This window comes from Apodemus sylvaticus, chromosome 8 (assembly GCF_947179515.1).
Source record: "Apodemus sylvaticus chromosome 8, mApoSyl1.1, whole genome shotgun sequence".
Classification (NCBI taxonomy): Eukaryota; Metazoa; Chordata; class Mammalia; order Rodentia; family Muridae; genus Apodemus; species Apodemus sylvaticus.
The window spans coordinates 84,439,037-84,461,684 of NC_067479.1; the positions used below are offsets into that span (position 1 = coordinate 84,439,037).

General features: G+C 43.9%; 2 protein-coding genes across 2 annotated transcripts in view; both read right to left on the reverse strand.

Moving 5' to 3' along the window:
- Cfap70 (cilia and flagella associated protein 70) overlaps positions 1 to 5,186 on the reverse strand; it is a 54,480-nt gene extending 49,294 nt beyond the window's left edge. Inside the window, exons 1-2 of the mRNA XM_052189820.1 lie at positions 5,092 to 5,186; positions 4,182 to 4,368 (exon numbers count right to left, since the gene is read on the reverse strand). Coding sequence (XP_052045780.1) covers positions 4,182 to 4,368; positions 5,092 to 5,154 — 250 coding nt within the window. The 5' untranslated portion in view covers positions 5,155 to 5,186. The remainder of the gene's footprint in view (positions 1 to 4,181; positions 4,369 to 5,091) is intronic.
- A 6,716-nt stretch (positions 5,187 to 11,902) lies between these two features.
- Positions 11,903 to 22,648, reverse strand: part of Anxa7 (annexin A7) — a 29,124-nt gene continuing 18,378 nt past the window's right edge. Inside the window, exons 7-13 of the mRNA XM_052189822.1 lie at positions 22,447 to 22,541; positions 18,488 to 18,601; positions 18,130 to 18,300; positions 15,813 to 15,983; positions 15,664 to 15,739; positions 14,157 to 14,269; positions 11,903 to 12,338 (exon numbers count right to left, since the gene is read on the reverse strand). Of these exons, the coding sequence (XP_052045782.1) occupies positions 12,216 to 12,338; positions 14,157 to 14,269; positions 15,664 to 15,739; positions 15,813 to 15,983; positions 18,130 to 18,300; positions 18,488 to 18,601; positions 22,447 to 22,541 (863 nt within the window). The 3' untranslated portion in view covers positions 11,903 to 12,215. The remainder of the gene's footprint in view (positions 12,339 to 14,156; positions 14,270 to 15,663; positions 15,740 to 15,812; positions 15,984 to 18,129; positions 18,301 to 18,487; positions 18,602 to 22,446; positions 22,542 to 22,648) is intronic.

Genomic DNA, 22,648 nt, shown 5'->3' on the forward strand with positions numbered 1-22,648 from the left:
GAGCCCAACTGAGTCTGTGGCTAAGTTTCTGTTTACTGTAAAACAACGAGTTTCTGTTTCTCAGGCCTGAGCTTCATCCCACTGTGGAACAATGAAATGTTCTGTAACAAATGCTCTAAGAAGATTTCCTTAACTGCTTTGTAGAATCCCAACTGCCTGGTCTCACTTCTGTAACCACACTTGCTGGTAAAATCCCCCCTCTATCATAGTTTTTCCTGATGTCAGGAGCCTGAGAAACTGGCTTAGAGCTGATCTCCAGAACCCTGTCCTAGGCGGAGACAGCTGCTGGCCGGCTGTCTCTGGTAAGTGCACACTAAAGCTTGCTTTAATTTGGCCATAACTGGGTCAGTGGTCTTTTTTCTCAGGTTAACACAGGCTATTTGGGTCCTGCCATTAGCACTTCGTGAAGATGAATGTTTAGGCTCCGCTTGGGTAAACGGAGAGCCAGTTTTTATTTCCTCTGGTGTTTGTTAGGAATACAGAAGTTACTGGCAGACAGTTGACTGGCTCACTCCTATGCCCTTTTGGTACTGTTTGAGCCAGAGGGAACAAACTTTTACTGGGTTAAACCAAACCAAACTAAACTATCTCAGGACTTGAGAGAGGACTCAGTGTCATAGTTCAGGGTGCTTGCTGCTTTTCCCCGAGGACCACGCTGGGCAGCCTATAACCATCAGCTCCAGAGGATCCAGTGCTCTCTTCTGGCCTCAACAGATACTACACACACACACACACACACACACACACACACACACACACACACAGCATATACGCACATACAAATAAAAATTTATTTAAAAAATCTGAACCCACTGATGGTTTTACAGTACTAACCTCTTAAGTAGAAAATCTGGCATTTAGAAGCTAAAGAGGAAACCTCTGGAATTCACCCTGAGTTACTTCACGTCCGTATGTCCCTTCTCAGCACCCTTCCGCCTCCTAAGTCTGCTTTACCACAATGCCCAGCTGTGCTTCTGAGAAATAGAGAAAAGTGTGTCTACTCCATCATCTCAGAAGTTTGGGCCCTTTTTGATTTCTAGTGAACACTCTTAGATCACAACTGTTCCTCTGCTGTGACTGCACCTTACAGGTCTTGGTGTGTTTTTGTAGTGCCAGGGAGTAAATTGCTCTACTACTGAACTGCTTGCTTCCTGCCCTCCCCACACCTCCTACCCCCACCCCCACCCCCACCCCCAGCGCTGTGCTTGGCATTTGATGTTCTACTCTTTGGTAATACTAAATAAATTCCATTTTTTTTACTGATGTCTTTGTTCCAAGAGCCCTTCATGAGCTTTTGGCTTGCTTTAAATTTCCAGATGAAGTTTCTGTCTCTTTGGTTGAGCGTTATCATTTGTTCGAGAAACTACCCGAGCCATGCGAGGTGGCACACGCTTGGAATCCTAGCATTTTTCAGGCTGCAGATGGAAGGCCGAGAGCTCAAGACTGTCTACAGACAGCTTTGACCTAGCATATGGCTGATTTTTGTTACAACAAAGCTCCTTGTGAGTGGTGAACACGCGCTATGTCTACTAATTAGCAACAAACACTCTTTCCTTCTTTCTAAAGAGAGTGGATGGCAAGTGGATTTAATTGTCCTAGGCCTTGATTTCTCAGAGCCATAGTTGTATTGGGGGACATGATTTCAGTCTCACTTCCCTATCCATGACAGTTCAAGGCTTTGTCCTTGTGAAACATTAAAAACATTAAACTCTACTTCTCAAGTTTCAGAGTGCTGTTCTCTCCTGCGGGCCTGCCATGCCCATAAGCCCGCTCTTCAAAATCTCCACGTTCAGTTCCTGCTTTGTTCCTGAGAACTAAGGGATTGTTTCAACCATTTATAAGAAGCCTTCGGTTCTGCCTTCTTCATTCACGGTGCTTGAGATGGGAGCGAGCAAGGTGCTTGCTCCTCTTCTGGGTTTCAGAGAAACACAGAGCAAGTAGAGAAATGGGGGAGGAAGTATTGAAGGTAGGCTGGCCTGGCCCCCTCCACAGCCAGCAGGTCCCAGGGAGCCCACACTTGGCACCTGGAATGGCCAAGCCAGACAACTTGTTTCATAAGATCCGAGACCCTTGGCCCAAGGTGCAGAGTTTCAGCATTGCTTTTGTTGGTTGTGGGTTTGGTGGTCTGTGTGGGGGGACCCCAAGGGTTCTTATGGGAAGAAAAATACAAATTGTGGGACCTGGAATATGGTATGCATGTCCAAGTCTTGTGTCTCTGAGGTGGCAATCTTGAGATCTGTGGGTTTGGTAAGCACCCAAGATATGTCATTTAAAAAGCTGAAAAATTATAAAATTAAAAACAAAGACTGATGCCCAGGATGCTTTCATCCCGACTGGATCTGTGATCGCCAACAAGCTGCGGGGCCAGCCTCTAAGGAATTTCTGATCAAGTTCCTTGAAGCCAAGATAAAAGGACACGGAGGAGGGAATGCTTTTCCTTATTCTCCTTGCCTTCCCTTCTGGCAAGTTCTACACCTCTGTGGGCACTACCGATTCTTTTACTGAACTTAGACGTGGTTTCACTAGGCCTGCATTGTGGACTGAAGATCAGCAGCTCTCCAGGAATCATTTGGCACCACAACGGACCTACCCTGGACCCAGTCTAGTGGAGTGAGCTAATGGGTTACTGGTCTCTCCAGTGTGAGACAGCCACTGCTGGACTACGCCAACCGTATCATATGACCCAACCTAATAACTCTCTCTTAACATTTGTTTAGACTGCTTTGGTTCTCTAGAGAATCCTTCACTAATACCAAGACTACAGATTAAAACACATGGGGCTAGAGAGATGGCTCAGACAATAAAGTGCCTGCTGTGTAAGCATAAGACCCTAACTAGCACCCACATAAAACCTGGGAGCCTGTGGCAAGCATATGTGGGCTGAGTAAGAATGGCCCCCATCGGCTCATATATTGGAATGCTTAGAGAGTGGTATTAGGAGCTTCGGCCTTGGTGGAAGAAGTGTGGCCTTGTTGAAGGAGGCGTGCCACTGAGAGTGGATTTGGGGGTTTCAAATGCTCAAGCCAGGCCTAGCGTCTCTTTCTCTTCCTGCTGCCTCCTGATCTGAACGTAGAACTCCAGCACCATGTCAGCCTGAGTGCTGCCATGCCTCCCATCATGACAACAGTGAACTAAATCCTGAACGTAAGCAAGCCCCAACCAAATGTTTATATATGAGATGCCATGGTTGTGGTGTCTCTTCACAGAAATAGAACACTGACCAAAACACTATGTTAGGGTAGGGGTGGGGCATGGTAATCTTGAGATAGGTAGATTCCTGGAGCTAATTGGACAGCCAGGGAGAGACCCTATCTCTAAAGCCAAGGTGCAGTAATACAGGAAGACATCCAACATTGGTCTCTGGCTTCCTCACGTATGCACATGTCCTTGCACACACACCAAAAGACATGTGAGCATGCACATACACACACACACACACACACACAGGGAGGGAGGGAGGGAGAGAGAGAGAGAAACAGATTAAAACTAAACAAAGTAAAAGACCTAGCACCCAGTGTAACAAATCATATCAGATATAAAGATATAAAGTGCATGTGGGAACCAGGACAACACAGATGCCGAAACCATCCACCCTCCTCTCCTCTAGCTCACTCCTCAGAGACTCGACGTGTTTGTTATGCTACAGATATTTCTAGGAATTGAAATTTCTGAAATAAACTAAATCCAGCCCTGATTTTAAGAAGTGCATCCTTTAGCCGGAGAGGCAAATGAAAAAATGGCCACTCGTGATGGTGTATAAACAAAAGCACAGATAACACAGGATATGCAGTTAGGCTTGAATATCAAATAAACAATGGGCAATTTTAAAGCTTGTATCAAGTTCATAACTGGAATGGGGAGTACCCCAAAAGCTGTTGCCTACACTTGGGATATGTTCTTCTAGCTGGGCTGCCTTGTCTGGCCTCAATGGGAGAGGAAGTGCCTAGTCTCAAAGAGACTTTAAGTGCCAAGGTGGGGAGATACCCAGGAGGACCCCACCTGCTTAGAGGAGAAGAAGAGAGGATGATGGGAGAAGGACTGAGGGACTGGGTGACCGGGAGTGGGGCGGTGAGCAGGATGTAAAGTGAGTGTAAGTAAAAATAAAAAGTTCACACTTCTCCCATCACAGGGACTCCATGCCCAGAAGGTCCTTGCAAGGCACTTAGAACCAGGAGACTTACAGAATAAAGGTTTGTGGGCGAGGTCATCTAAAGTAATTCCTCCATCTGAGCTGAAGTCAATGTTGCTAGTAAAGTTGTACTTTGCAGTTCCTTCTGGAGAGACAGTGATTTTTGAGGAGTCTCCGAGAACTGCCTGGTTGAATTCCGCACGGACAAAAGTGACTGGGGTGTCTCCTTTGAAGCCTTTCTGTGGGCACAAACATCACGTTACAGTTGCAAATGCCATACAGCTTTAAAAAGTGAGAAAAAATTACACAGGGAAATAAAATCCTGTGGCTTTATTTTATTGTGCAGGGACTATTAACATTGTAGAATATATTTTTATGCTTCTATGAATATGTATATGCATATCTATTTTATATGTGCATTATTAAACAAACAACTTATTAACTATGCCTTTATAAACAACAGGCCTATTAACTGGGGGACATTGAATATTCTCCCATCTCATTATTCACCTAATTCTCAGTGGTTATTAGAGGTCTACTATTCAAAATCCTAAAACGAAATTACTCAGAGGGAGAATGCTGGAAGAGTTGAGATCCTGTTCAGAAGAAAGGGAAGAAAGGAATGCTAAGCCTCGTGTGTGTGGCTCGAGCTGTAATCTCAGTATCTAGGAGGTTGAAACTGGAGGATTGCCATGGATTTGAGGGAGACTCAGCTAGTGAAACTCTGTCTCAAAAGAAAGGGTAAGGGGGAAGAAATTACATTGCAAAACAGAAATGATTTGTTTAAACCCTGTTAAATTTAGCATTGAAAAGGCCAGGTATTCTAGCCTCGCGACATGACAGCTTGCGGAGTACAGACGACCAACATGGAACACCAGGGAGAAGATTACACAAAACTTCAGTCTTGACCTCTGGTCCCCACGTGCTAAATAAGGACTCTGGGTTTCCTAGAGTCAATTTACCAAATCGTATCCATTGGTCACAGTAATGTGCACCGTCCTCATTGTGCTTGACGTTTGGTCCATGCCAGCACGTGGTCAAAGTCGTTCTGGTCTTCTTTGGCCTCTAGAAAGATAACAGATGAATTTGTTTCCTTGTGTACATCATCATAACCAGGACCACAGGAGCTGCAGACACAGTACAGGCCAGCACAGTTTATCCCTGTTTTTAACCCACTGTTTGCCACCTCTGCTGCTGGACAGGAAGTGCTCTCAGGAAGTTGTCTCAGGCATGGCTCCACTAACTGATGTTAAAGGTTCCTCAACACATAACTGGCCCACAAAATGCAAATGATCAGAAGGCAGACACTCAGACTGCCCTTGCTCACTGCCCCACCCACATTTCCATGACAGTCTGGGAAGCTCCCTTCACGATTATGTCCCAGTTTTATGAAATCTTGAAATGGCAAAGGCTTATGTCTCTACATTGACAACCAATTCCAAACCTAAATTCTTGTCCAGGTGTGACAGCACACACCCCTGTAACTTTGGCACTTGGGAAGTTGGGGCTGGAGGACTGTGAGTTCTAGAACAACCTGGTCTACATTGTGAATTTAAAACCAGTCACCCAGGGGTACACAGACAAACCCTGTCCCACCAGATAGATAGATAGATAGATAGATAGATAGACAGACAGACAGACAGACAGATAGATAGATAGATAGATAGATAGATAGATAGATAGATGGATAAATGGATAGGTGGGTGGGTGGGTGGGTGGATGGAGGGGTGGGTGGGTGGGTAGATGGATGGGTGGGTGGGTGGGAGGGTGGGTGGATGGGTGGGTGGGTAGGTGGTGGGTAGGTGTATGAATGGACAGACAGACAGATGACCAACGGGTGAATGGATAATAAATGTATGCTTGTTTTGAGACAGGATCTTATACAGCCTGTGAAAGTTAATACTGTCAGCTTGACAAATCTAAACACTCCTGGAGTTGTGTGCCTGCAGCAGATAGTCTTGGCCATGTTGAAGTGGAGAGACTGACCTCCTGTGGGTGGCTCCATCCCTGGTCTTGGGATCCTGTATGAATAGAGAAAGCCAGCTGAGCACCTGAAGCAGCACACGCTGCTCTTTGACAGCTGACAAACTAGGGTCTCATCAAGCTTCTGGGGTCTGGCTTCCCCACCATGATGGACTGGAACCTGGAACTATGGGCTTTCTGCCTTAAGTCACTTCCGTCAGAATATTTTAACACAGTAACAACAAAAGAAGAACAGAAAAACAACAGAAAAACAACAAAAAAACAACAGAAGAAGAAACTCAAGACAGCTAAGGCTGACCTTGAACTCCTGATTCTCCTACCTCTACCTCCTTGGATTACTTAAGAGTATGCTGTGCTGGGAGTGGAATCCCGGCCTTCGTGGATGCACACTGTGTGAGGACTCTGACAAGGGAACCATACTCCACTATCTCTTGGGTTTTTGTTTTTGTTTTTTCCTTAAAGATCGGGGTTTTCCTACTTCAATCCAAAGTGGATATGATGAGGAAAAGCCTTGTCCATCACTGCCAGGAAAGTAAGCTAGGGCAGCCATTACAGAATTCCATATGGAGCTTCCTCAAAAAGGTGGTAATGGCAGGCAGGAGAGATGGCTAAGTAGTGAAGAGTACCAGCTGCTCTTCCGGGGGACCCAGGTTCCATCCAGCACCTACATGGTGGCTCACAACTCTCTGTGATTCCAGTTTCAGTAAATCTGACACCCTCTTCCGACCTCCAAGGACACCAGGCATGTTACATGGCACACAGACATACATTCAAGCAAAACATCCATACATATAAAAAAAAAAGGTAAAAATAAAATTGTCATGTTATCTGCCCTACACATGTTATCCGCCCTACCTGTATGCCATGCCCATTGTATCACTATTCACAAGAGGCAACAACCAGCCTGGAAGCTCACAAGATGACTGAAGAAATGTTATAGAAGTACCATATACATTATATATACAATAAAGTGTGAAGAATAATGAATTCATGCTATTAACAGAAAAAGAATGGATGGAATTGGAGATGATTGCATTAAGGAAAAGATCTCAGATTCAGAAAGACAAATGTGTATCTTTTCTCTCATATGAAGTATGAGTATAATGCATATATTTAAATATGTAATGTATACATGGCAAGAAGGTAGAAGCGGGTGTGTAGGAGGAGGGTACACAGAGAGGAGGGATAAAGGAGGATAATGCGAAGGAAGAGAGGCAAGCGCCACGCTTCCCTTTCCTAGGCAGTCCCTAGGTTTAAGCACATTACAGGAAAGCAGATGTGCGGGCTGTTTGGGGGTGGGGGAGGGAAGGGACAAGGACTGAGATGTGTCATAGATTTGTGTGTGTGTTTACTGAAAACAAATTTGAAATTGAAGTAGAATGTATCTGTCCCGCAGCCATCAGGTTTCACAGTCACCGAGCTGTTTCTCAGAGACTCCCTCAGTCTTGCCCTTGCCTAAAAGCCCGATTCGTCACCCAAATGCTTCCAGGCTCTTCCAGGGCCTCAGTGGCACTGGCGATTTCCTTATCAAGTGTATGTTTGGGATCCGTACCATACGGATGAGCTCATCTGTGTTCCTAGTGACAGACTAACACGCCTTTGAGTCTGACTTTTTTATTTGAATCCATTCCATTTCTGTCAAACTCATTAACTGAGCCAACTTTATTAAGTTAGGGGCAGGGACAGATGCTGAGGATAGCAAAGAGAAGATATAAGCCCCCAAGTCTAGTGAGGAAGACCATCTCCCTCACTAATCTGACTAAGGGTGCCTCCCTCGCTGCCCCAGTGTATGCACATGATCACTCTGGAACCTTCACATTCGTTGTCTTTATTCTCTTCAGTTCATCTTTCTTAAAGCAGATACCAAGGCTATTCATTCACTTTATACATTTCATAGTTGATCAAGATTCTCTCCAACTCAGGAACATTCACCGTGGCTGTGAGTTCAGCTCGTTCTCCTTCTGGGACATTTGTTTTGTTTATGAGGATGGGATTTTGTTGGTTACCTTGCAGTGCTAAGCAGATAAGAGCCTGATGCACGCTGTGCAAACACATCACTGAACCAGATCCCCAGTCCCAGGCGTGAAGATTGACGACTTTCCCACTGAGTAACTGTGTCCTTGCACAAATGCCCAACTCTTGCTTTTGTCCTCAACAAGGCATCCATTTCTAGTCACAGGCTCAGAGGCAGGACAGCGACCATCGACTTGGGGATAGGATAGAGGAAGGAGATGGGACTGGATCCGGCTCCGGGTGAAGCGGGACCTCCTTGGGCACAGCTGGGCTTAGCGAGAATTTCAACCTGGCTTAGCTGAAGGGAAAGAGCTCCGAATCCTGGAAGAAAAGATCTGGGGAGTGGGAGCGACAGCTTTACTTACAGCCTCTGAAAGGGAGGAACTATCTTACCTGTGGCAGACGCTGGCTGTTTTCTGTAACTATAGCAACCAGCTAACTCTCGCGAGAACTTGTCCGCCCCCCACCCCCCCTTCTCGAGGAAGGAGGTTGCAAGTTTGGCTTGTGCCCTGAAAACCACGCCTCTTGGGTGTTTCTCCTTTGCAACTTTGAGTAAAAATGTAGTTTTCCAACTTTCAGTTCTTTTTCTTTAACGCTTGATTTCAATATCCACAAAAAAAAAAAAAAAAAAAAAATAGAATGATAAAATTAAAAGAAACTTTCTTTAAGGAAAGAAGCCTACTTAGATGTTTCAAAAGAAAGAAAAGAAAAAGAAAAAGGAAAAGAAAAAGAAAAAAGTCTTTACTAAACATAGGCTAACAAAACCCATTTTAGCAGGATGCCCTGGTCCTTGTCTCTAGTTCTAGCTACTTGGGAGTCTGAGGCAAAAAATGATTGCTTGAGTGGGTGTTTGAGGCTATAGTGGACAATATAAGTCTTCTGCCCTTTAAAGTAAACTAGTAATCTTGATCTTTTCTCAAAGTACCCGTATCTTAAATGCTGACTCTTGGATATAGAGAGATGGTTCAATGGTTAGGTGACCTTGCACAATTCCAGAGGGCCCAAATCTCAATTCCAGGTACCCCCAAGGGGCAACTCCAACCCCATGTGGTCCAGTGCCTCCTTCTGCCCTCTGTGAGTGTCAGTGCTTGCAAAGGTAAAAAATAAAAATAAATCTTAAAAAAAAAAAGTTGATTCTCAACTGGGTATGCATAGCAAGTTCCAGGCCAGATGGTGCTGCATATCAATGCTTCCCGTGCTTGCAAAGCCCACACTGTACCGCTAAGCTTGGCCCCAGCAGTGCCTAATAATAAAATCAGAAGTCTATGTACAGGGTCTAAGCAATTGCTACCAAAAATCATAACTGACAGGCTGGGGTGACAGGCCACAAGAGTGTGATGTGCTCTTGCAGAGGCCCAAGCCTCGTTCCCAGCACCCACGCTGGGTGGCTCAGAAGTGACTCTAGCTCCAGGGGACCCCAGGTCACCTGATGCCTCTAGTCTTCATGGCCACCTGCATCCACTCAGGCGCCTGCTATGGAACGGCGAGGATCTGAGTGCGAGGCATAGGATGGCAGTGACGCTGAGCGCATGTCCATCTCCCCAGTGCTAACAGCAGGATGGGAAGTAGGGACGGGGAATTGAGTCAGATAGGTGGTACACAGCAGTTGAGAAGGGACTGTCTGTGAGCGTACACGCGTTCACACGAATGTTTATTCACTCACATGAATGTATATGTGTATACATGTTGTGGATAGCCCTGGGCTAGTATTTTGATGCTAATTCCACTCCTCAGAGGGGCTGCAGATGAGGAGTTGCCTTGTGAACCTTCTCCCCACCTTAACTTTTCAAATAAAGGCTTGAGCCAATGATTGGGCAGGAGGAAGTGGGAGCAGCTGAGAGTAATGGGGAGGAGCTTCAGGAATAAACAGGAGGGGAAGGAGCTACCAGGGAGAAATGGAGAGGCATCAGAGGGAGAGAAGCTCCTGGCCAGGAGAAACCGCAAGTTATGTGGGATAATATAGATGGAAATAGAGTAGTGTAGTGGGAGGTCGCCCAATCTAGGCTTATAGCTTGTTTTGTTAACTGATTGAGTTGAGCTTTCTTTTACCGGGGAACTGGGTTGGAAACAAAGTAGCAACATACACGCACACAGAACTGGGATATATAAACAAGTAACAAAATATTCAGCCTTTGAAAAAGGAAAACCTACCTACTACCCACCATTCACCACAATGCAGGTGAGCCAGGTGTGGTGGAGCACACACCTTCAAACCTAGCACTAGAGGGGCCCAGCTTGGATGTCCGTGCCTTCAGTCCCCCAAAACCTTATAAGCCTTATATCGCACTCAGTAAAGTTGATCTGCACCCTGACAAGTGGTCCCGGTGTGCTCATTCACCTTATGGGCTCACAGGGCTTCAGAACCACTTGCTGGCCGTCTCTCCTTCCACGGCCCTCGTGAACCAAATCGGCTGCCTGGGAGACCCACAAGGAAGGATTGGCAGGTGTGGCCCTGTTGAAGGAAGTATATCACTGATCATCATCCTTAGAAACAGCCTTAGAATCACTGGAGTGATCTCTGGGCTTTGTGTTTATTGTCTTGTTTGTTCCTTGACTATTGTCTTGATTTCTCATTGTACTGCTCGCCCTTAATACTTGCATTTAATTGAAATGGTATAAAAGTGAAAGAAATAAACAGGCTTTCAGTCTCAGAATTGACTGAGAGGCCTTGCTGCAGCTTTTGTCTAATTGTCTTTTTCTTTTCAATCCTCACTCCTGCGCTGGAGACCCTGTTGACTGAGCTGGCTTGGTCATTTCCTCATCCTTGGGAATTGGGTAGGAACACGGAAGTAATCAGGTTACTCTTGGGCAGTGGAGGGGGCAGGGAAGAAGAGGAAGAGAAGGAGGGAGCTTTCCTGGGCTTCCAGTTAAGTTCCTGATGGCCTCAGGGGCATTCTGGTTACCATGATAATGTAACATCTGGGATCTCAGTGGCTTAGAGGGCCAGCCTTGCACTGGACGCCACTGTCAGAGCTGTGTGGTGTTCAACAAGGCACTCCCACCACACAGGGGGATTCGTTACTAACAGCTGGCACCAGCAGGCCTTGGGATGCAATGGGGGTCTCAAGAATACCAGCGAAGTTTCCAGAACCTGCAAAGAGTTTGCTTGCATAGACTATGTTATTTAGGTAAACACCACATTAGTAAATGAGACCCCAACTCAATGTTTTTAGACCCCTAAACAACTAGCCCAGCACAGAGTAACTTGTTTTTCTGCTTTCACCTTGAGAAAGATAGCCCACCCTGTTGTAGTTCCTATGTTTAACTATACAATGCGCCAAGGACTTTTGCTCCAGATAATCTCTAACCTTCCAACCATCCTTGAGGCATAAACTATTGCCTGACTTCCTCATTCTGTACTTCCCCATTCCATGCATAATTTGTCCTCCACCCCTTGTCTTGAGATTTTCCCCCTTTAAATACCCCTAACTTCAGTTGCATGGGGTCCCACAGTCCTCTACCCCTGTGTGGTGTATGGTTGTGGACCCCAGAGCTCTGGAATAAAAGAAATCCTCATGTTATTGCATCAAGACCATTTCTCGTGAGTGATGTGGGTGTCGCCTTCTGAGGTGTGGGGTGCTGGGGCACCCTCAGTTTTTGGGGGTCTTACACTACTAGCTGCCACTGAGTTTTATTCCACTTGTACCAGGAAACTTCAACCACTGAGGTGAGTTACTACAGCTTATTGCTGAACTGAAAATCACACTCTGCAATCAAACCAGAACAGTGTTTTAACAAACTCCGTTCTCATTCTCTTTCTTTTAACATCACACAGAATTAGAGATTATGGTGACTTTTATTCAATTTGAAATAAGGATTAAAATAAGAGGAGTGAGAATGAAGTTTAACAAATATTACATTACTATGTCATTGATATGGCTTTTACACTGACTGGATACAGAAAGAAAAAAAAAACTAACATTAGATTTAAGGCAGCAACAACATGTGCAAACCCAGCACACACCCCCGACAGTCCTCAGTAAAAAACTACTCTGGTCAAGTGGTGCCTGACATGGCTGCATGCAGGTCGCATTGCTTGGAAGGATAGGCCCTGAAGAGCTTCATTCCTTAAAGGGAAAAAGAATCCTTCTCATTGGCCAACAATGGCCAGAAGCAGCTTCCTGTAATCTCCACTCGTGTCACTTGCAATCATTGTGCTTAGGGTCTTCTGATACATGTGGGTGAACATCTGTTTTATCTGAACAAGGTCAATCTGTAAGAAATGACAGGACAGAAAAAAAATCTGTTAAAAGAATATGCATTTGTTTGCTTAATAATATATAATAATCAGAACTGGGAAGGACAAACAGCAAATGGTTGACACTCAAGAGTTTTCATTCACACTAGTGCTGCTGTCGCCCCTGAGGACCGCATTTGCCACTTTGGGAAGCACTGGAGAGATGTGATGTAGGTGTCATCTGCTAGTCCCCAAACACTGGGCAAAAAAAATATATGATAGTTATCTGATAACAGGATAGGTTTATATAAAATTGTCCATTCCTGATGGGAATGTAAGATGGGGTAGTTACTATGGGAAACAGTATGGCATTTAAGAAAAGGATCTACAGAATCATAGTATCATCCATCCGGCAACTCCATTTCTTGCTAAATTCCCAAACGAAGTATCAGAGACTTGAAGGGACTAGTGTACACCACACATAGCAGCAGCATCCATAAAACACAAGAGGCAGCCGCAAGACAAGCATGTACAGACAGACAGACAGCCGCCCACAGATATGCTAAGTTGGTATGCTGCCTGAAATTAAACTTCCAACATACAGTGCAGCTGCAAACTCTGTAAAGCCTGGATTAAGTGAGAGGACTCAGTCTGAGCAGTGCTGTGTGAGTCCATCAGCTGGGGAACCCAGTATTATCAATGCAGAACAGGAGGGAGTGGGGAGGGCAGAGGGTGACTGTTTCATAAGTACACATTTTCAGTTTTGCAAGATGTGAAAAGTTCTAGATGACATGACAGCGTACAACAATGTGACTGTATTTACCACCTGGTGCACTTAAAAATGGTTCAAACAGTAAATTTTATTATATAATCTCACTCAGCACTCAAGAAGCAACAAGATCTTTGTATGTTTAAGGCCAGCCTGGTCTACATATTGAGTTCTATGGCTATATAAAGAAACCCTGTCTCAAAAAAAAAAAAAAAAACAAATTTTGTTTGTTTTTTCCACCCTCCCCCTGCAAACAAAACTACCGCCTATATATTATTTAATAATGTATGCTTTCAATTAAAAATATAAATAAAGCTGGAAATGGTGGCACATGCCTTTAATTCCAGCACTAGGGAAGCAGAGGCAAGCAGATCTCTGTAGAGTTCTAGGTCAGCCTGGTCTATAAAGTGAGTTCCAGGACAGCGGAGACTACATAGAAAAACCGTGTCTCAAAAAAAACAAACAAACAAACAAAAAAACAAAAAAACGAAACAAAAAAACCCATAACAAAACAACAAAACCCCAGAAATCCAAACCCAAAAACAAACAAAAAAGTAAAAACCAATGAATTTAAAGGTTATTTTATAATTAATAAGGATGCTAACTTTGATATCCAAATGGCTTTATCTAAGCCAGGAACTGAAGCTTAGCTCAATGACAGAGTAATTGCTTAGCAGGCACAAGTACCTTGGTTTGATTCCCAGCACTGCAAAATCAATCAACAAATCAGTGAAGCAGACACAAGCATGCCTGCCTGTAGTCCTTGCTTCTACGAAGCCAAGGCAAGCGATCACTGAAGCCCAAGAATTTGGGTCCAGCCCAGACACTCTTAATGAGACCTCAGTCTCCTTAAAAGAGTAAAACAAACAAACACTAGTAATCTCCCATAAACCCAAATTCTCCACAGAACTTCTCAAATATAAAAGCTTTCGTGCTGTCTGTCCTGAGGGTGGAGGTCTGTTTTACTACTGAAATACCCACACAGAGGACATATCTTTCCTAAGGGTTTCATAATCAAGAACAATGAAGAAATCACCACTCAAAATTAAGTACAATCCAAAACAGAAAGTGCCCCCTTGCCTCACCTCACTTCGAGTGACCACAATCCTAACCAGGGTGGAGTCATCTGTGCCAGCGCCTTTCATGGAATAGTAGAGTCGTTCGGCAAAGAAGGCAGGGCGGTTGAGGGCGCACTGCACTGCAAGGCAGACATGACCAGTCAGTCCACCTCTGTGGCTTTATGCTCCCTGTAAGCCTGTTTTTGATTTTTTTTTTAAACAGAAATCTAAAGTGTGTTGACAATCTCTTCCTCAGCGTATATTAATCTCTGTGGCTGAATCAGATAGTCAACTTTCAATTCTACAGGATTCCCTCTATCCAACAATTCTGTTTTCTCTTTATAGATGCAATGATGTAGATTCTTTACATTTTCCAATATGGAAATCTATAGGAAGTATACCCCAGATTAAGCAACAGCTTACTAACATAAATGACAGAACTCTAAACTCTTCACATTAAGAATATAACTAAGAGGTATAAACTCTTAGTTATATTCTTACTAAAAGTAAGGTAAGGTAAAAACTAAACTTTCACTTGTAAAAGTCTGGTGGCCTGAAGTCCATCCCCCAAATCCACTTAGAGTTGGAAGGCAAGAAATGCCTCCATGAAATGTCTTCTAGCTTCCCCGTGTGCCGAGCACAGCACGCATACGTCCATAACAAACATATTACACACTCTCACGCAGTAAATAAGATTAAATTTAAAGATGTACCATTTAGGGGCTGGGGATGACTCAGCGGTAGAATATTAGCATGCACAAAGTCCTAGGTTCAAGTCCCATCACCACACACACACACAGAATATCATTTGGCTGAGAAAAAGCCACGAATACAGTTTGAGAGAAAACAGATTGTCTAAGATTGGAACTCTGAGTCACTGAAAAGTTACTTAGCAGAGTGTGTGCTTACAGTTGGCAGAGGGCACACCGTGCATTGTGTCACTTGAGCCCCAGTTAGGACAGTCACATTTCAGGCACTGCACTGCTAGCACCAAGGTGTTGGTCATACTCTTATTTTTGTACTGTCTGTGGACAGAAGTCCTGCACATCTAGGTGTCAGGGCACCAGAAACATATTAAAGAGTCTCACTGTGTTTACTGATTATATGGTATGTTCTGGGGGCTCAGAAGGATGCTTCGTGTGCTACAGAGGTGCATGTGTTCAATCCCAGCACTTGGGAGATGTGGATCTTTGTGAATGCGAGGCCAACCAGATGTACGACACAAAACCCTGTCTCAATAAATAACTTAATTATGTAAAAAAAAGATGTTTTGTGGTAGTACTGTTAGATCCTTAGGGCTTTTCTCATTCATTTAAAAGGAAGGTCTATAATATCCTGGGGTCTTCTTGCAGTACTCAACAAATGTATGCAAATGAAAGTCAAATCACCTTAACAAACAATCAACCAACCACTCATAGAATCGTATACAAAATATAGGATTCACTCAGTTTCTGCCTGAACTGATTCTGGGGACGCTATAGTAACTAACGATTCAACGAAAAATAAAATAAGGCAGAGTGCAAAAGTGTCTTACAGATGGTCTTCAAACCACTTTCAACGTATCCAGAAAATTCTCGGCTTACACTGCTTAGCAAATCTCGATTAGCCATCTGAAAATGAAAATGACAGAGTTAAGCGTTTTCATATCTTAACCACCACATCTTCAGAAGAGTTAAAACCTACCCTGGAGTAAGCCTCCATGGTGGCTTTCAGCTGAGGGAAGCTTCTTGTGGCAAGGATCATGTTGAAGCAGGATTCGTCTGTGCCTAGCCTCCCCTCCCCAGCCTGATAGAGACGCTGAGCATCCTCCTGGGCCATCTGGTGGTTTACACTTTGGCTCTCGTCACGGTTTCCCTGCAAGAGGAAGACAGAATTAGAGGGGAAATCCTTTCCCCAATCTAGTCACTTTGCGATTTATTAAATGTGAGTGCATCAAGTCTGCCACGCATGCCCTGCCTTTCCAAATCACTATTCCATTACACTTAGTTCTGGACTTTGAAATGTACGGTCAAAGTGAGGGTTTCAGAGATTTGAGTGCTAAATTACAGCAAGATGTCTTTCACAAGGGAGTATAAATTATCTCTCAAGTACAAAAAGGGTAATTCTCTTCAGCTGGGATATGAGATCAAAACACTCTGTAGAGTCTCATTCCTATAAAACTGTAAAATAGCAAGTACTCACTTCGTTCCAGGCATTATGGTGAGTTATAGGACATCAGAGTCAAGGTCTCTGCCCTTAAGGGATTTCACTCTAAGAAGGGACTATGTAAGATTTCTGACCCAAGTACACTGTTATTATACACATATTTATTTTGAGGGCTGAGGATATAGCTTAATGGTAAGCAGCTTGCCTTGTATGAATGAGCTCCTAGATTCAATCCCAAGAACAGAAACAACAACAACAAAAAATCCAAAACCAAACAAAAATAAATTTACCATGAAGACTTGATAAAATGACATATGAGGGTTTGGAAGAGGGCAAGTCCTAGTGCCCATCTGAGGAACAAAATGGGAAGATGTTTCTTACAGCTAGAGACGTCTCTTTTGAGAAGCACTTGGCATGAGGAAGGGTACAGTCATACTACAAAGGGTGACTGGACAGAACACAGGAAAATGTGTTCAAATGGGGGCTGGCGCTCGCACAGAGCCAGGCCTGCAACCTCTAGCAATCTCTTGCAAACACAAATAATAAAAGTATTTTAAAGGTACTCAGGGAAGAAACTTCAAATTACTCCTTGGGTTTAAGTACATAATATAGTCCCAATTTTCTAAGAAGTGACTTCTCTTTTCCCACCCTAGAAAAGTTCGGCTGGCTCATGGACCCTGCATAGGGACAACCCAACTGAGACGCCTGCTTTGCACTCGACAGCTCTGCCTGTGTCCCTCTTGCTTGTCTTGAATCCTAGCCTCCTCTTCCCCTTTGGTGTTCAAGGAAAATTCAGTCTTTCCAACATTTTCCTCTCATTTTTGTACCTCCAGCTTTTGCAAACTATCGCGTGCCCACTACACATCTTATATACTTTCTGAAGGTCTCCCCCGTGGCTTCTCAGAGCCCCTGTTCCACTTTTAGATCCCTTGAGACCCCATCGTGTTGTATGCAAGCAGGCAGCCAGTAACTCCTGATGCTCAACCAGTGTGTTAGTCTCACGTGTCTGTCAAATACATCAACCTCGCCTTCCTGTTTTTAATGTTATTCCAAATACTCTCTTGGAGTGTTTGCTGTCCCCTCTCTGCATACCTGGGGAATAATAAGGCAGATGCCTGCTGTAGAGAGACTGTCTTGTGTACTGTGTGGAAGCATCACCTGTCAATAAAATGCTGGTGGCCTATTACTAAAAGGCAGGACTAATAAATAAGGGGTGGGCTGCTGGTAGAAAGACAGGAACTCCGAGGAGACAATCAGTTGAGGCAAAAAGATGTGCCGCGTGGACTCCAAGGAGACAGACATGAAACTGAGGGGTAACCAATCATGTGGCAGACATAGAATAGTTTAATGAGTTACATAAATTATGAGCTAGTTGGGGAACAAGCTCAAGCTTACAGCCTACACTTTTACTCTTAAATAATTAAGCCTTTGTTTTCGGGAACTGGGGCGTATGTATGCGGGAAAGCTCGGTTACACCGACTGCAGCACTCTTCTGTACTTCTGCCTCTCCTCCTATGGCTCTGCCACCCTCTGGCACTTGCCCTATGGCCCACACTAGCTGACATGACACTGCTAAGCTGTCACGGATCCCACCTTCATCTCTGCCACAGAGCCCCAGGAAGGTTCTGATTTCACGAAATCTAAAAGCAGTTATTTTCCTATTCCTTACAAAAGTCAGATGTACAGAACTCAGTCTCAGTAATAACTAGATGACATCTGTCCACTGTCCAATTCTGTGTTGTTCCACAAATACAGCAATAACCCAAGGAGCCAACCACTAATAAAGTGTGTCCCCTGGCAACAGTACAGATGTATGTTCCTTTCACTAACAAACAGCCATTAATACTGTACTCACCTGGGACATGGACACAAGGAGACGTTCAAAATGTCCTGAGGTATCTGACCTAATGTCTTGCTCAAGGTCTCGTCCAAATTCTAACTGATAACATCTAACAATGTCTCGAATTTCTTGATTTGTTCTTGTGCACAAAATCTCTATCAATACACGCTCTTGAGTTCCTGCCCCCTATACAAAACGAGGAGAGAAGAATTACAAAGGCGCAAAGGAAGCTCTCTGAAGATGACTAAGCTGTATTTCAAATGATACAAAACATTTGTATCTCATCTATCACTGCAAATTTGGAACTATCAAAATTTGTGAGGCTACTCATATTAAGCAATACAGAATAATCACAGACAATAAGACAGCATACCTGCATTGCTTTCCGTAAACTCCAGGCATCATAATATGTAGAAGGCATGAACAGGGCAAGGATTAGTTCTTCGATATTCCCACTCAATTCTGACTTGAGATCTTTAATTAAATCCTGTTTAATGACACATGAGAAGTAGGTTTCAGGATTTCTGTATCTTATTTCATATAAATCATTTATAAAAAATAATTTAAAAAAATTTTATGTGTATGGCTGTTTTGTCTACATATATGTCTGTGTACCACACACCTGAAATGACAGTGGAGGCCAAAAGGCGGCACTGGAGCCCCTGGAACTGGAGCTACAAAGGGTAGTGAGCTGCTATATGGGTTCCAAGAACAGAACCCTGGTCCTCTGGAAGAGCAGCCGTTTATCTTAACCACTGAGCCACCTCTTCAGCTCCTCACTTAAAACTAAATGGAACTGGCACAATGAAAGCCAAATTTTCAAATCTGAATGTGATAGACAAAGCAATGAGGAAATCGATGAAATTCCGTGGTGAAGTCATTGTGTCTATAAACACTTGAATAACTGTATCACATTCAAAGACAGAAGGTCCGGCTAGAAAGAGAATAATTCGAAAAAACAAAATGAGGGCTGGTGAGATGCTGAGTGGGTAAAAGTCACTTGTTGCCAATGGGTCCAACCCCTAGGGCCCACATGGTGGAAGAAGAGAAGCAGCTCCTGACTTCCATATATGTATGATGACACGTACACCCATATACACATAGTCTCCACACAAGATTACATAAATAAATGCAAAAATATAAAATAAGCATATTATACTTAGTATAAGAAACTATTTTTGGCTCCATAAAGAAGTAGAAATCACTATTATCTTGATCTTACTGAGAAGATAAATATCTAAAAAGATAACATAAAGCAAACTGTACTCTAGGATTAGCCTTGTGCACTGTGTATTTAGGAGTTGAGCTTTGTGCCAACTGTCCAGACTGCAACTTAATCTTAGGGCACTGTAGTAACCAACGTGCTGTAAAGAATGTTCCCAATAACCTCTGATCAGTTAATGAAAGACTAGATTCCATGACTGGGCAGAGGATAGGAAGACTTGAGATGGAATTGGGGGTGAGGGGAGGTCCCAGAAGGAAGGAGAGAGGTGGAGGTTACTATGTGACAGGATAGACCATGAGCGTGTCACCAAAGGACACATATGAGACAGAGCAAGACCTGCTGGCAAGTCATGGAGCATTTATCTGGTTATTTATAGACTATTGGGTTCTAAACAGTCTCAGAACCTGCCCACTCTAGGTTTGTAGCTTGTTCATAAACTGGTGTTTCTGTGTTGTTTACTTGCGAGTAAATGGGAAAGAGTGGGGAAGAAACTCTCTCTCTCTCTCTCTCTCTCTCTCTCTCTCTCTCTCTCTCTCCCTCTCCCCCTCCCTCTCCCTCTCCCTCTCCCTCTCCCTCTCCCTCTCCCTCTCCCTCTCCCTCTCCCTCTCCCTCTCCCTCTCCCTCTCCCTCTCCCTCTCCCTCTCCCTCTCCCTCTCTCTCTAAGTACCTCAATATAAACCTGTGGTGCTTTGAAAGAGAATGTCTCACCGCATAATTGAACGCTTCATCCTCAGTTGGTATAACTGTTTGGAAAGGATTAGTAGCTGTGGCCTTGTGGGAGGAGTCACTGGGGGTAGGCTTTAAAGTTTCAAAAGCCTACACCAGGCCTATTGTTACTTTATTTTTGCCTCCAACTTTCAGATAAGCTGTGAGCTCTCAGCCACTGCTACAGCACCATGTGTACCTGCCTGCTGCCATGTTCCCTGCTATGATAGTCATAGACTAACCCTCTGAAACTGTAAGGACCAATAAACTCTTCTATAAGTTGCCTTGGTCATCTCTTCACAGCAACAAAAAACTAAGACAAGCACCAAATAGGTAACACAGAAACAAAAGCCAGGTGACTTTTGAAGTGGGCTAGGAAGCTCAAAGCAAACTTTTCATTCACAGCTTAAAGAAATTAACAGGCAAAGAGGAAGGAGACAGGTACTTAAGGTAGATGGACAACACACCAAGAACAGAGAGGAGGATCTTAGCAGTGCAATTATCTCCAGTATTTTTGTTTATGAAGTAGGGTCTCCACTATGGAGACCAGGCTAATCCAGAACTCCTTGCTATTTCCCGGTCTCAGCCACTTACACTAGAACTGTACGTGTGCACCACCACACAGCTCTTTACAAGAAGGACCTCTGAGTTTTGTGTTGCACAACCAATCAAGAAACAGGGCTGAGTATGTGTCTGGCTACTTTTTTTTTGTCATCTTAGTACTTGCTAGGGGTTATCTGAAAAGAGGAACCTCGCCTGAGTCAATGCTTCCATCACACTGGCCTGTAGCTAAGTCTGGAAGGCATTTTCTTGATTCACCATTTAACGATGATGAACGGGGGATGGCTCATTTCAGGTGGTGCCGCCACTAGGCAGGTGGTCCTGGGCAGTGTATGAGTGCAAATTAGGCAAGCTGTGGGGAGCAGGCTAGTAAGCAGCAGCACTCCTCCATGGTGTGATTCAGTTCCAGCCCTGCCTTCCTAGTAATACTTACCCATGTACAACATGGCATCCATCTCCACAGAGAAAGAATAAATGAAAGAAAAGAAGATAGCCTGGCAAGGAGGATCAGTACATACCCACAACACACACACACACACACACACTCTAAATAAAATTTAGTAGTAGTAGTAGTAGTACTACTACTACTACTACTAATAATAATAAATAAAAATGTGTCTGAACTGGGCAGAGGAAAATAGGCTGGACAAGCTGATGGACCACTTGCCTATTCTGGAGACGGTAAGCAGGCTGTAGCAGAAGATGTTAGGTAAGTTTAAGATTCTTGTAAATGAAAAAGCAATGCTAGCCACTTCTCCCCATTATATCTGAGGAACAAGGGCATTTTCTGCCATAAATTTTGCTGCATTTAGCCACTGACCATCCATTCACTGAATACTCACTAAGGAAACACTCATCACATACCCGCTGCTGGAACATAAGAAGACCACATGGCATGGCTTTTGCAAAGGAAGCACACAGGTTTTGAGAGTTGGCAGTGAGACCAGCAATAGATTTTAATGAATCGTGGAACCTGAGTGGAAGGACCAGAGAAATGCTATCCCACTTAATGAGAGACACACAGTAGGTGAGAGACACACAGTAGGTGAGAGACACACAGTAGGTGAGAGACACACAGTAGGTGGTATTTAAAGCCAGATCTTGAAAAAGTTGCGTACCGTGCAGAAGGAGAGGAAACATGTAATAATCCAGGAGCACAGTGTGTAAATAATATACGTCACACAGAAGTATAAAAGACCAGTTCCATATAATTATACCATAAGACATTCAGAGGGAAGAAAACGGTGGGAGATCACCAATGGCTGCGAAGAAACAGGGACTATGTAAGGAGCAGATCTTGCTGGAATCATAGCTACTGTTTCCTGAAACTATTACATATAAGACTCAGTATGAGGTGGGAAGAGGGACTGCTCTCAAGTAAAAAAGGTTTTGAAGAGATACTAACACTGGAGTGTTGAGGTTTGGTATGTTGCTATGTATTGTAATGCTAAATTATGTACTGAAAAGTCTAGGCCTATATTTACAAGCTTTTGTTGCTCACACCTTCTTCCTTGGTTTAAAACTATTAGTTAAGTAGAATTGGCTACAGCCAGTTAGTGGAGGGATTAGAGGTGGGTGGATTTTGAGTTACCTGGTTGGGGGTGGAGAAGTGAGAAGAAAGGAGAGAGGAAAGATAGACCATGCCTGAGCGCACACGGCCAGGAGAAACAGCAAGTATTTGGGGTACACTGCTGGGGAGGAAGTCAGGACCACACTGGAGCCTGTGAAGCTCACTTATCTATCCATTCCCCCGACAGTATTAGTAAAAATACAGTGTTCAATCTGACATGAATGCAGAAGCAGTAGACCCCGCTGTTCTCAGTAAATGGGAAAAAGCATACCTTGCCATACATGGTCTTAAAAGCTGCTTTAATTTGTTGCCTCTGGTCATTGGAACGGCTAGACACAATATCCACAATTGCTTGCTCGTCTGTCCCTAGAAGAATCATAGATATTTATACAAGGATGAAAATGCTTCCAGGGCACCAGAGGACACCAAGGTGTGCACTGACAAAGGACTTTATTTATGACACAGACTTTCCT